At 46.3% G+C, this 13,819-nt stretch overlaps 1 protein-coding gene across 1 annotated transcript; it reads right to left on the reverse strand.

The window, feature by feature from the left end:
• Positions 1 to 2,632: 2,632 nt before the first annotated feature.
• LOC118380639 (melanoregulin-like) lies at positions 2,633 to 13,590 on the reverse strand. Its single transcript, XM_052492606.1, has 5 exons — positions 13,348 to 13,590; positions 12,638 to 12,878; positions 6,045 to 6,135; positions 3,856 to 4,028; positions 2,633 to 3,178 (listed from the first exon to the last, which is right to left on the reverse strand). Exons 1-5 carry the CDS (start codon positions 13,425 to 13,427, stop codon positions 3,056 to 3,058), a joined length of 708 nt encoding a protein of 235 aa, XP_052348566.1. The 5' UTR covers positions 13,428 to 13,590; the 3' UTR covers positions 2,633 to 3,055.
• Positions 13,591 to 13,819: the final 229 nt, after the last annotated feature.

The following is a 13,819-nucleotide window of genomic DNA, read 5'->3' on the forward strand; positions in this document are numbered from 1 at the left end:
GTTGAGAGGTTAGAGGTCATACCCCCAAACAATGCTAACCTCCCCTGTTATTGGTAATGGTGAGAGGTTAGAGATCATACCCCCAAACAATGCTAACCTCTCCTGTTATTGGTAATGGTGAGAGGTTAGAGATCATATCCCCCAAACAATGCTAACCTCCCCTGTTATTGGTAATGGTGAGAGGTTAGAGATCATATCCCCAAACAATGCTAACCTCTCCTGTTATTGTAATGGTGAGAGGTTAGAGATCATGCCCCCCAAACAATGCTAACCTCCCTTTTATTGGTAATGGTGAGAGGTTAGAGATCATATCCCCAAGCAATGCTAACCTCCCTGTTATTGTAATGGTGAGAGGTTAGAGATCATATCTCCAAACAATGCTAACCTCTCCTGTTATTGTAATGGTGAGAGGTTAGAGATCATGCCCCCAAACAATGCTAACCTCCCCTGTTATTGGTAATGGTGAGAGGTTAGAGATCATATCCCCAAACAATGCTAACCTCTCCTGTTATTGTAATGGTGAGAGGTTAGAGATCATGCCCCCCAAACAATGCTAACCTCCCCTGTTATTGGTAATGGTGAGAGGTTAGAGATCATATCCCCAAACAATGCTAACCTCCCCTGTTATTGGTAATGGTGAGAGGTCATATATCATATCCCCCAAACAATGCTAACCTCCCCTTTTATTGAAATGGTGAGAGGTTAGAGATCATATCCCCAAGCAATGCTAACCTCCCCTGTTATTGTAATGGTGAGAGGTTAGAGATCATATCCCCAAACAATGCTAACCTCCCCTGTTATTGGTAATGGTGAGAGGTCATATATCATATCCCCCAAACAATGCTAACCTCCCTGTTATTGGTAATGGTGAGAGGTTAGAGATCATATCCCCAAACAATGCTAACCTCTCCTGTTATTGTAATGGTGAGAGGTTAGAGATCATATCCCCCAAACAATGCTAACCTCCCTGTTATTGGTAATGGTGAGAGGTTAGAGATCATATCCCCCAAACAATGCTAACCTCTCCTGTTATTGTAATGGTGAGAGGTTAGAGATCATATCCCCCAAACAATGCTAACCTCCCCTGTTATTGGTAATGGTGAGAGGTTAGAGATCATATCCCCCAAACAATGCTAACCTCTCCTGTTATTGTAATGGTGAGAGGTTAGAGATCATGCCCCCAAACAATGCTAACCTCCCCTGTTATTGGTAATGGTGAGAGGTTAGAGATCATATCCCCAAACAATGCTAACCTCTCCTGTTATTGTAATGGTGAGAGGTTAGAGATCATGCCCCCCAAACAATGCTAACCTCCCCTGTTATTGGTAATGGTGAGAGGTCATATATCATATCCCCCAAACAATGCTAACCTCCCCTGTTATTGGTAATGGTGAGAGGTTAGAGATCATATCCCCAAGCAATGCTAACCTCCCCTTTTATTGTAATGGTGAGAGGTTAGAGATCATATCCCCAAACAATGCTAACCTCCCCTGTTATTGTAATGGTGAGAGGTTAGAGATCATATCTCCAAACAATGCTAACCTCCCCTGTTATTGTAATGGTGAGAGCTTAGCATATCTTGGGGGTATTTAAATATATATATATATATATCTTATTTATTTGAACCAAATTAAACAAGTGATAGACAACAATACAGATTAAAAACACATGTTTGAAAATGGTGTGCAGGTGTGGTTGGAAGCCCAAGGGCTTATATGAAAACCTCACCACAAAACACTATAAACTATAAATAAGTACAAAAACAGATGACAAAATCTACTAATTATAAATGTATATTTTTATTTATCAGTAATCAAGTACACTGTACATCCAGTGTAATAAATATACTGTAACTGCTAGATATCCAGCCATCTGTCATCCAGCCAGACATCTGTCATCCATCCAGCCATCTGTCATCCATCCAGCCATCTGTCATCAGTTTTGTGACCGGGTCGTGAAGGTTTTGTGACCCGGGCGCGAAGGTTTTGTGACCCTGATGTGAAGGTTTTGTGACCCGTCGTGAAGGTTTTGTGACCCGGGCGTGAAGGTTTTGTGACCCTGATGTGAAGGTTTTGTGACCCGTCGTGAAGGTTTTGTGACCCTGACGTGAAGGTTTTGTGATCCTGGCGTGAAGGTTTTGTGACCCGGGCGTGAAGGTTTTGTGACCCTGACGTGAAGGTTTTGTGACCCTGGCGTGAAGGTTTTGTGACCCTGACGTGAAGGTTTTGTGACCCTGACGTGAAGGTTTTGTGACCCGTCGTGAAGGTTTTGTGACCCTGACGTGAAGGTTTTGTGACCCTGACGTGAAGGTTTCGTGATCCTGACGTGAAGGTTTCGTGACCCTGACGTGAAGGTTTTGTGACCCGGGCGTGAAGGTTTTGTGACCCGGGCGTGAAGGTTTTGTGACCCGGGCGTGATGGTTTTGTGACCCTGATGTGAAGGTTTTGTGACCCTGACGTGAAGGTTTTGTGACCCGGGCGTGAAGGTTTTGTGACCCGGGCGTGATGGTTTTGTGACCCGGGCGATAAGGTTTTGTGATCCTGAGGTCTTGCTGGCCTACTGCCTGGGTTGTCTACTCGTGGATGAGGACAAATGGCGCCCTCTACTGGTCAGATAATGCCGGTACATGATATGCTTTATAGATACATTTTATTGAAATACCAGCAGCTGTGACACGAACTGACATTAATAGACATCGAGAGAATCAATTTAGTTAATCAATTAAATGTTTAGTTCCTGTTAAAAAATAAAAAAAACACTGTATCAGAATTATCCTTACAGACTGATACAACGGTTAAATATTACAGACAATTTTACAATGCTTGTTGTTGTTGCCATAACAATACTGAAACTATGAAACACATACAACAACTTGAATAGAAAATGACTTTTGTAGGCACATTAGACATTCTAATATAACATGTGAGGAGGTCAGTTAGAATCAGTTAAAGTGTCTACATAAAGAGACGTCCGTGATCTTCACATTCCTTCTAGTGCCGGCAGGAGGAGCACAACACATCCTCTCTCCATTCGGTCTCTCCATTCTGTCTCTCATTCACAACTCTCTCCATTCGGTCTCTCCATTCTGTCTCTCATTCACAACTCTCTCTCTCTTTGGGTATTTCTCCTTCGCCAGTCTGATGAAATCCTCTGCACTATCCAGAGACACCAAGCGATCCTGGGAGAGGAGAAGAGAGGAGAGAAGGCATGAGAAGTAATGAGAGGAGAGAAGGGAGGAGAAGAGAGGAGAAGAGAGGAGAGAAGGCAGGAGAAGTAAGGAGAGGAGAGGAGAAGAGGAAGGAGGAGAAGAAAGGAGAAGAGAGGAGAGGAGGAGGGATGAGAGGTGGAGAAGAGCGGAGAGGAGGAGAAGAGAGGATGGAGGAGAAGAGAGGAAATGAGGAGAAGAGAGAATGAGGAGAGGAGAGGAGGGAGGAGAGGTGGAGAAGAGAAAAAAGGAGGAGAAGAGAGGATGGAGGAGAGGAGAAGAGAGAATAAGAAGAGGGGAGAGGGGGAGAACAGAGGAGAGGAGGGAGGAGAGGTGGAGAAGAGAGGAAAGGAGGAGGGAGGAGGAGAAGACAGGAAAGAAGAGAGAAAACAACAAGTAGACATTAGTAGCTTGAATATTTCTCCCCTTCATTATTGTCCATTAGATTACTCCCCCTCCTGGTAAATAGGTGTGTGTATGTGTGTGTGTGCGCGTGTGTGTGTGTGTGTGTGTGTGTGTGTGTGTGTGTGTGTGTGTGTGTGTGTGTGTGTGTGTGTGTGTGTGTGTGTGTGTGTGTGTGTGTGTGTGTGCGTGCGTGCGTGCGTGCGTGCGTGCGTGTGTGCGTGCGCGTAGTAGTAGGACAGCAGTACCATAACAAAGAGGTATCTGTCTGTGCTAGCCACTCCTCGTGGGAACAAACTAGAGTGGTCCAGAGTGGTCTGTAACAGTTGTCTGGCTCTGTTCAGGTTATCCGATTCACTCAGTGTTGTCTGTAACAGCTGTCTGTTCACCGTCAGGAGAGAGTCAACCTCACGCTGGTAGCCTATAGGGGACACAAGCACCAGTACAAACAACCAGGCCGGAGACGCCACATAGAATCAACAATAAGAATGTTCAACTCAATAATACTGCAACTGAAACATTGTGTTCAGGGGGGGTTGGAAAAAGGCATCGACCCAGTGCACAACATTGGGCTCCTCAGAATGTTAATACACATCTCTGTCAAATGGAGACTGATTTTGCACAGTGCTCCGTTGTTGTGTTTTGTTGAGACGGCTGAAATGAAGGAACAGGTCAAGAACGATGCTTTACTCTATTTTTAAAACATCTTTGTTGTGTCGGATTCATCCTTAATGATTACAAGCATACCCATAACATGATGCAGCCACCACAATGCTTGAGAAAATATGGTGTGGTACTCAGTAATGTGTTGTGTTGGATTTGCCCCAAACATAGCACTTTGTATTCAGGACAAAAAGTGAATTGCTTTGCCACATTTTTTGCAGTATTACTTTAGTGCCTCGTTGCAAACAGGAAGCATGTTTTGGAATATTTTCCTTCTGTACAGGCTTCCTTCTTTTCACTGTGTCATTTAGGTTAGTATTATGGAGTAACTACAATGTTGTTGATCCATCTTCAGTTTTCTCCTGTCACAGCCATTCAACTCTGTAACTGTTTTAATGTCACCTTTGTCCTCATAGTGAAATCTGATCGGTTTCCTTCCTCTCCGGCAACGGAATTAGGAAGGACGCCTGTATCTCTGTAGGGACTGGGTGTATTGATACACCATCCAAAGTGTAATTAATAATTTCACCAAGATCAAAGGGATATTCAATGTCTTCTTTTTTTTTTTTTTTATCCATCTACCAATTTGTGCCCTTCTTTGCGAGGCATTGGAAAACCTCCCTGGTCTTTGTGGTTTAATCTGTGTTTGAAATTCACTGCTCGACTGAGGGACCTTACAGATAATTGTATGTGTGGGGTAGAGAGATGAGGTAGTCATTCAAAGACCATGTTAAATACTGTTATTGAACACAGAGTGACTCCATGCAACTTATTATGTAAAGCACATTTTTACTACTCAACATATTTAGGTTTACCATAACGAAGGGGTTGAATACTTATTGACTCAAGACATTTCAGTTTTTAATTTTTTTATCATTTGGAAAGAAATTCTAAAAATATAATTCCCCTTTGACATTATGGGGTATTGTGTGTAGGCCAGTGACCGACCAACAATCTCAATTTCATTCATTTTAAATTCAGGTACCTCTACAGGATTGGTGGGTTCCCCGCGGGACGGTTGAGCTAAGGTAGGCTAATGTGATTAGCATGAGGTTGTAAGTAACAAGAATATTTCCCAGGACATGGACATATCTGATGTTGGAAGAAAGCTTAAACTCTTGTTTATCTAACTGCGCTGTCCATTTTACAGTAGCCAGTACAGTGAGGGAATCTCATGCTATTGTTTGAGGAGATAGAGCACAGTTATGAACTTGAAAAGTTATTAATAAGGAAATTAGGCACATTTGGGCAGTCTTGATACAAAATTTTGAACAGAAATGCAATGGTTCATTGGATCAGTCTAAAACTTTGCACATACACTGCTGCCATCTCGGGGCCAAAATCTAAATTGTGCCTGGGCTGGAATAATACATTTTGGCCTTTCTCTTCCATTTCAAAGATGATGGTAGAAAAAAAACAAAATATCGGTTGTTTTTTCTTTGTATTATCTTTACCAGATCCATTGTGTTATATTCTCCTACATTAATTTCACATTTCCACAAACTTCAAAGTGTTTCCTTTCAAATGGTATCAGAAATATGCATATCCTTGCTTCAGGGCCTGAGCTACAGGCAGTTAGATTTGGGTATGACATTTTAGGCGAAAAGAAAAAAAAGAGTCCAATCCTTAATGAATTTTAACCCAACAAAATGTGGAAAAAATCAAGATGTGTGAATACTTTCTGAAGGCCATGTACATAGAGAGCAGCAGAAAGGAAAAGGTTAAGGAATTGAGATTTGAAGAGAGGAGATTATCTCTATAAACTTTATCTGACCTAGCTGTGTTAGAATCTTCTTCCATCGGCTGCTGATCTCTCGTTTGGTGTACCTCAGACTATGGATGTCATAGTTGAGCTTCTCCCACTCCTGATAAACAAACAAACACACACACACACACACACATTAAACACAGAAACAGCCCAGAAACAGCCCATGCATCTCGCCGACGTCAAGAGGGTGTGGGAGGACAAAATGCAGGCACGGATCGCCATCGCCGTCACGCGGTCTCTCACCATCGCCGTCACGCGGTCTCTCGGCATCGTCGTCACGCGGTCTCTCGCCATCGTCGTCACGCGGTCTCTCGCCATCGCCGTCACGCGGTCTCTCGCCATTGCCGTCACGCGGTCTCTCAGCATCGCCGTCACGCGGTCTCTCAGCATCGCCGTCACGCGGTCTCTCAGCATCGCCGTCACGCGGTCTCTCAGCATCGCCGTCACGCGGTCTCTCAGCATCGCCGTCACGCGGTCTCTCTGCATCGTCGTCACGCGGTCTCTCACCATCGCCGTCACGCGGTCTCTCGCCATTTCCGTCACGCGGTCTCTCAGCATCGCCGTCACGCGGTCTCTCAGCACGCCGTCACGCGGTCTCTCAGCATCGCCGTCACGCGGTCTCTCGGCATCGCCGTCACGCGGTCTCTCGGCATCGCCGTCACGCGGTCTCTCGGCATCGCCGTCACGCGGTCTCTCGGCATCGCCGTCACGCGGTCTCTCAGCATCGCCGTCACGCGGTCTCTCAGCATCGCCGTCACGCGGTCTCTCGGCATCGCCGTCACGCGGTCTCTCGGCATCGCCGTCACGCGGTCTCTCGGCATCGCCGTCACGCGGTCTCTCGGCATCGCCGTCACGCGGTCTCTCGGCATCGCCGTCACGCGGTCTCTCAGCATCGCCGTCACGCGGTCTCTCAGTATCGCCGTCACGCGGTCTCTCGGCATCGCCGTCACGCGGTCTTCGACATGGGTGACATTTGGCACCGTCCCAAACAACGGCTGAAGGGCGAATGCGACGTCTTGCCAATGTGTAAATGCTCTCTGTGCTACAAGTATGATGTATGCATCGGGCCGACGTCGACAAGGTGTCGGTGTGCTATCTGGGGTAAAGTTGTTGTTAATAGTTCAACTGCTGGCTGATATATCTCAGTCCCAAGGCAACACTAACACAATGAGTCACGTTCCTGTGCTGTTATTCTCAACATAGTGCCTGTTGTGTCCACCGCAGCAACAATGCTGACCTGACCACGCTATTTAATATGTCGATTATCCTTTCACTTCAGGAATCCGTGCACTGATAGTTTCTAGAGATCACATGTCACGGGAGATTGTTCATAGGCCTTATTTGTGTGGCTTTTACACAGAAAGAAAAATACACAAATATATCAATATATATTTATACACAAGAAAAGAAAGTTAAATACGACAGACGGGAATAATAATTTACAAAAAAATAGACAAACAGATGCATAAAGACGTCAAACAAACAAACAGACAAAACAAACAATAAAAATACCCTGAATCAGTATACAGCTCATAGACCCACAACAAGCCTCAGACTCAGGGCCGCTCATTAGGCAGACTGACGAGACCCTGAATCAGTATACAGCTCATAGACCCACAACAAGCCTCAGACTCAGGGCCGCTCATTAGGCAGACTGACGAGACCCTGAATCAGTATACAGCTCATAGACCCACAACAAGCCTCAGACTCAGGGCCGCTCATTAGGCAGACTGACGAGACCCTGAATCAGTATACAGCTCATAGACCCACAACAAGCCTCAGACTCAGGGCCGCTCATTAGGCAGACTGACGAGAGCCTGAATCAGTATACAGCTCATAGACCCACAACAAGCCTCAGACTCAGGGCCGCTCATTAGGCAGACTGACGAGACCCTGAATCAGTATACAGCTCATAGACCCACAACAAGCCTCAGACTCAGGGCCGCTCATTAGGCAGACTGACGAGACCCTGAATCAGTATACAGCTCATAGACCCACAACAAGCCTCAGACTCAGGGCCGCTCATTAGGCAGACTGACGAGACCCTGAATCAGTATACAGCTCATAGACCCACAACAAGCCTCAGACTCAGGGCCGCTCATTAGGCAGACAGACGAGACCCTGAATCAGTATACAGCTCATAGACCCACAACAAGCCTCAGACTCAGGGCCGCTCATTAGGCAGACTGACGAGACCCTGAATCAGTATACAGCTCATAGACCCACAACAAGCCTCAGACTCAGGGCCGCTCATTAGGCAGACTGACGAGACCCTGAATCAGTATACAGCTCATAGACCCACAACAAGCCTCAGACTCAGGGCCGCTCATTAGGCAGACTGACGAGAGCCTGAATCAGTATACAGCTCATAGACCCACAACAAGCCTCAGACTCAGGGCCGCTCATTAGGCAGACTGACGAGACCCTGAATCAGTATACAGCTCATAGACCCACAACAAGCCTCAGACTCAGGGCCGCTCATTAGGCAGACTGACGAGACCCTGAATCAGTATACAGCTCATAGACCCACAACAAGCCTCAGACTCAGGGCCGCTCATTAGGCAGACTGACGAGACCCTGAATCAGTATACAGCTCATAGACCCACAACAAGCCTCAGACTCAGGGCCGCTCATTAGGCAGACAGACGAGACCCTGAATCAGTATACAGCTCATAGACCCACAACAAGCCTCAGACTCAGGGCCGCTCATTAGGCAGACTGACGAGACCCTGAATCAGTATAAAGCTCATAGACCCACAACAAGCCTCAGACTCAGGGCCGCTCATTAGGCAGACTGACGAGACCCTGAATCAGTATACAGCTCATAGACCCACAACAAGCCTCAGACTCAGGGCCGCTCATTAGGCAGACTGACGAGACCCTGAATCAGTATACAGCTCATAGACCCACAACAAGCCTCAGACTCAGGGCCGCTCATTAGGCAGACTGACGAGACCCTGAATCAGTATACAGCTCATAGACCCACAACAAGCCTCAGACTCAGGGCCGCTCATTAGGCAGACTGACGAGACCCTGAATCAGTATACAGCTCATAGACCCACAACAAGCCTCAGACTCAGGGCCGCTCATTAGGCAGACTGACGAGAGCCTGAATCAGTATACAGCTCATAGACCCACAACAAGCCTCAGACTCAGGGCCGCTCATTAGGCAGACTGACGAGACCCTGAATCAGTATACAGCTCATAGACCCACAACAAGCCTCAGACTCAGGGCCGCTCATTAGGCAGACTGACGAGACCCTGAATCAGTATACAGCTCATAGACCCACAACAAGCCTCAGACTCAGGGCCGCTCATTAGGCAGACTGACGAGACCCTGAATCAGTATACAGCTCATAGACCCACAACAAGCCTCAGACTCAGGGCCGCTCATTAGGCAGACTGACGAGACCCTGAATCAGTATACAGCTCATAGACCCACAACAAGCCTCAGACTCAGGGCCGCTCATTAGGCAGACTGACGAGACCCTGAATCAGTATACAGCTCATAGACCCACAACAAGCCTCAGACTCAGCGCCGCTCATTAGGCAGACTGACGAGACCCTGAATCAGTATACAGCTCATAGACCCACAACAAGCCTCAGACTAAGGGCCGGCCCGACTCAGTGGTCAAGGGCGCTGTACTGCAGGGCTAGCTGTGCCACCAGAGACTCTGGGTTTGCGCCCAGGCTCTGTCGTAACCGGCTGCGACCGGGAGGTCCATGGTGCGACGCACAATTGGCCTAGCGTCGTCCGGGTTAGGGAGGGATTGGCGTGTAGGGATATCCTTGTCTCATCGCGCACCAGCGACCCCTGTGGCTGGCCGCACTAACCAAGGTTGCTAGGTGCACGGTGTTTCCTCCGACACATTGGTGCGGCTGCCGTCCGGGTTGGATGCGCGCTGTGTTAAGAAGCAGTGTGGCTTGATTGGTTTCTGTATCGGAGGACGCATGTCTCTCGACCTTCGTCTCTCCTGAGCCAGTATGTATGGGAGTTGTAGCGATGAGACAAGATAGTAGCTATTAAAATAATTGGATACCACGAAATTGGGGAGAAAAAGGGGTGAAAAAAATAAAACCTCGTAATTTTACCCCCCAAAACTAATGACACTTCTCTCAACCAGACTAATGACACTTCTCTCAACCAGACTAATGACACTTCCCTCAACCAGACTAATGACACTTCCCTCAACCAGACTAATGACACTTCTCTCAACCAGACTAATGACACTTCTCTCAACCAGACTAATGACACTTCTCTCAACCAGACTAATGACACTTCCCTCAACCAGACTAATGACTTCTCTCAACCAGACTAATGACACTTCTCTCAACCAGACTAATGACACTTCTCTCAACCAGACTAATGACACTTCTCTCAACCAGACTAATGACACTTCTCTCAACCAGACTAATGACACTTCTCTCAACCAGACTAATGACACTTCTCTCAACCAGACTAATGACTTCTCTCAACCAGACTAATGACTTCTCTCAACCAGACTAATGACACTTCTCTCAACCAGACTAATGACACTTCTCTCAACCAGACTAATGACACTTCTCTCAACCAGACTAATGACACTTCTCTCAACCAGACTAATGACACTTCTCTCAACCAGACTAATGACACTTCTCTCAACCAGACTAATGACACTTCTCTCAACCAGACTAATGACTTCTCTCAACCAGACTAATGACACTTCTCTCAACCAGACTAATGACTTCCCTCAACCAGACTAATGACACTTCCCTCAACCAGACTAATGACACTTCCCTCAACCAGACTAATGACACTTCTCTCAACCAGACTAATGACACTTCTCTCAACCAGACTAATGACACTTCTCTCAACCAGACTAATGACACTTCTCTCAACCAGACTAATGACACTTCTCTCAACCAGACTAATGACACTTCCCTCAACCAGACTAATGACTTCTCTCAACCAGACTAATGACTTCTCTCAACCAGACTAATGACTTCTCTCAACCAGACTAATGACACTTCTCTCAACCAGACTAATGACTTCTCTCAACCAGACTAATGACACTTCTCTCAACCAGACTAATGACACTTCTCTCAACCAGACTAATGACTTCTCTCAACCAGACTAATGACACTTCTCTCAATCAGACTAATGACACTTCTCTCAACCAGACTAATGACACTTCTCTCAACCAGACTAATGACTTCTCTCAACCAATGGCATGAGGGCTTTTTTTTGTGTGAGCGCTGTATGCAGTGCCCACTTCGTCAAAGGCAGGGACACAAAATCTTTAAGATGGACCCCTTCTAGGCCCTTCTAGGCCTTGGTAAGATGGACCCCTTCGAGGCCCTTCTAGGCCTTGGAAGATGGACCCCTTCTAGGCCGTGGTAAGATGGACCCCTTTCTAAGCCTTGGTAAGATGGTCCCCTTTCTAGGCCTTGGTAAAATTGTCCCCTTTCTAGGCCTTGGTAAACTCCAATATTGTGCCCTACATGAAGCCTCCATGAGTGTCATAAATACCCTATATGAAAGAACTCTGTGTTCGACATCCCTGATTGAATGATTTAATTGAGGTGAGTCAGTATAAACATGATGCTGCCCCGAGAGTGAGAAATGTACAGAGAAGACCCAACTGAGTGTGCGCTCATGCGCATATCTCTAACTCAGAGGACAGAGAGGGGGCGGAAGGATATGGACTGACTATCAGAGGTCAGAGAAGGGGCGGAAGGATATGGACTGACTATCAGAGGACAGAGAAGGGGTGGAAGGATATGGACTGGGATGACCAGGGATGTTCTCTGTTTAATGAGTCCTCCAGATCAGAGGCAGTAGGGATGACCAGGGATGTTCTCTGTTTAGTGAGTCCTCCAGATCAGAGGCAGTAGGGATGACCAGGAATGTTCTCTGTTTAGTGAGTCCTCCAGACCAGAGGCAGTAGGGAAGACCAGGGATGTTCTCTGTTTAGTGAGTCCTCCAGATCAGAGGCAGTAGGGATGACCAGGGATGTTCTCTGTTTAATGAGTCCTCCAGATCAGAGGCAGTAGGGATGACCAGGGATGTTCTCTGTTTAGTGAGTCCTCCAGATCAGAGGCAGTAGGGATGACCAGGAATGTTCTCTGTTTAGTGAGTCCTCCAGATCAGAGGCAGTAGGGATGACCAGGGATGTTCTCTGTTTAGTGAGTCCTCCAGACCAGAGGCAGTAGGGATAACCAGGGATGTTCTGTTGATAAGTGTGTGAAATGGACCATTTTCCTGTGCCTTGTCACGAGTTGCATAGTTTTGGGTGTCATGGAAAATGTACGGAGTAAAAAGTACATTATTTTCTTTAGGAATGAGGTGAAGTTAAAGTAAAGGTTAGGAAAAATATAAATAGTAAATTACAGATACCAGCAGAAAACTACTTAAGTAGTACTTTAAAGTATTTTTTACTTCAGTACTTTACACTACTGCTTGTTGTCCAGTAACAGGTTTGAATTAATCTAGGACACCTTCAGTGTACCTGAGTGGACAGGTTGTGCCCTAACCAAGCTCTGTATCGGGTAGTATCTTTTCCCCAGCTCAGGTGCAGGTTATAAGAGAATGCAGATCTTCTGGTACTTATCTCTCTCACCTCTGTGTACGTATCTGCCTCGTTCCTCATCGTGATAAAGGCTTGGAGCTCTCCGTCCGACTCTGCATCTCCCACGGAGGTCCTGGGGCTGCTCCAGGGGATCCACTCCTGCTCCTCTGTCCTCCAAGACAGGCCCTCCTGACCCGGGCTTGGGTCACTGTGGCTGGACATGCAGGCTCTGGAGGTCTGAGTCCTGGAGGAGGTCTGAGGCCTGATGCTCTGTATTTTGGAAGTCTCATATCTGGAGGACCAGAGAGGTGCATTCAAGTTCATGCTGAAGTAGTCTCTCTCTCGTCACAGATTTGGTTCTGGGTGCCCTTATAGTTCCAATATCACTAATTTGACTCTGCCTTGCCATGCCAATGCTGTGATTCAGGAAAGAAATAGCCTGAACACATGCTGACTGAGAGATTCTCCTAAACATAGCCTACATACCAGATTACAGAGGCTTCACAGACGCTGCTTGTCTATATCTTCGGGCAGTGTGCCAAGATTGAAAAAAATAGACTATGATATATATATATATATATATATTCCCATTCAGAAGAATCTGTAGATCTGAATGAAATATACTAGAATGGATTATCATGCTGTTTTAATAAAGATGTATTTATTTAAAAAACAACAACATGCACAGACCAAATGTGAAGAAAATAAAACAATAATAATCTTACCGTAATATAGCGTTCATGAAACAATAATATTCTTACCGTAAAATAGCGTTCTTCTCATCTAGGTTCTCATCAAGATTGCAGTAACTCCGCCAACAACAACTATACAACGCCCCCATCAGACCCAAGAACTGTCATCCAGCACATCTGATAATCCGAAGAATATCTTTACAGTTTTCCTCAGGTTTTTACCATGAAATAAATATTTTAAGATGTAACGTTCCCAACATTGCGAGCCGGATCTCAGACACAACTCTGAAAACTTCACGCGTCTTGTTTTTCATGGTCCATTGGGGGGCGGAGCACGTGAGTCCATTCAAGAAGCGTGACGGTGTATCTGGAACCCATGAATGGAACATTTATTCAGCCACTGATGGACAATGCTATTAGCTCTGTTGAGTCCTCTCTCCCATGTGTTTATTCTTGTGTATCTGTGCTCTGAGAGCATCTATGTAGATGAAACAGTATAACTTTAAACCGTCCCCTCGCCCATACCCGGGCTCGAACCAGG

Source organism: Oncorhynchus keta, chromosome 34 (assembly GCF_023373465.1).
Source record: "Oncorhynchus keta strain PuntledgeMale-10-30-2019 chromosome 34, Oket_V2, whole genome shotgun sequence".
Taxonomy (NCBI): Eukaryota; Metazoa; Chordata; class Actinopteri; order Salmoniformes; family Salmonidae; genus Oncorhynchus; species Oncorhynchus keta.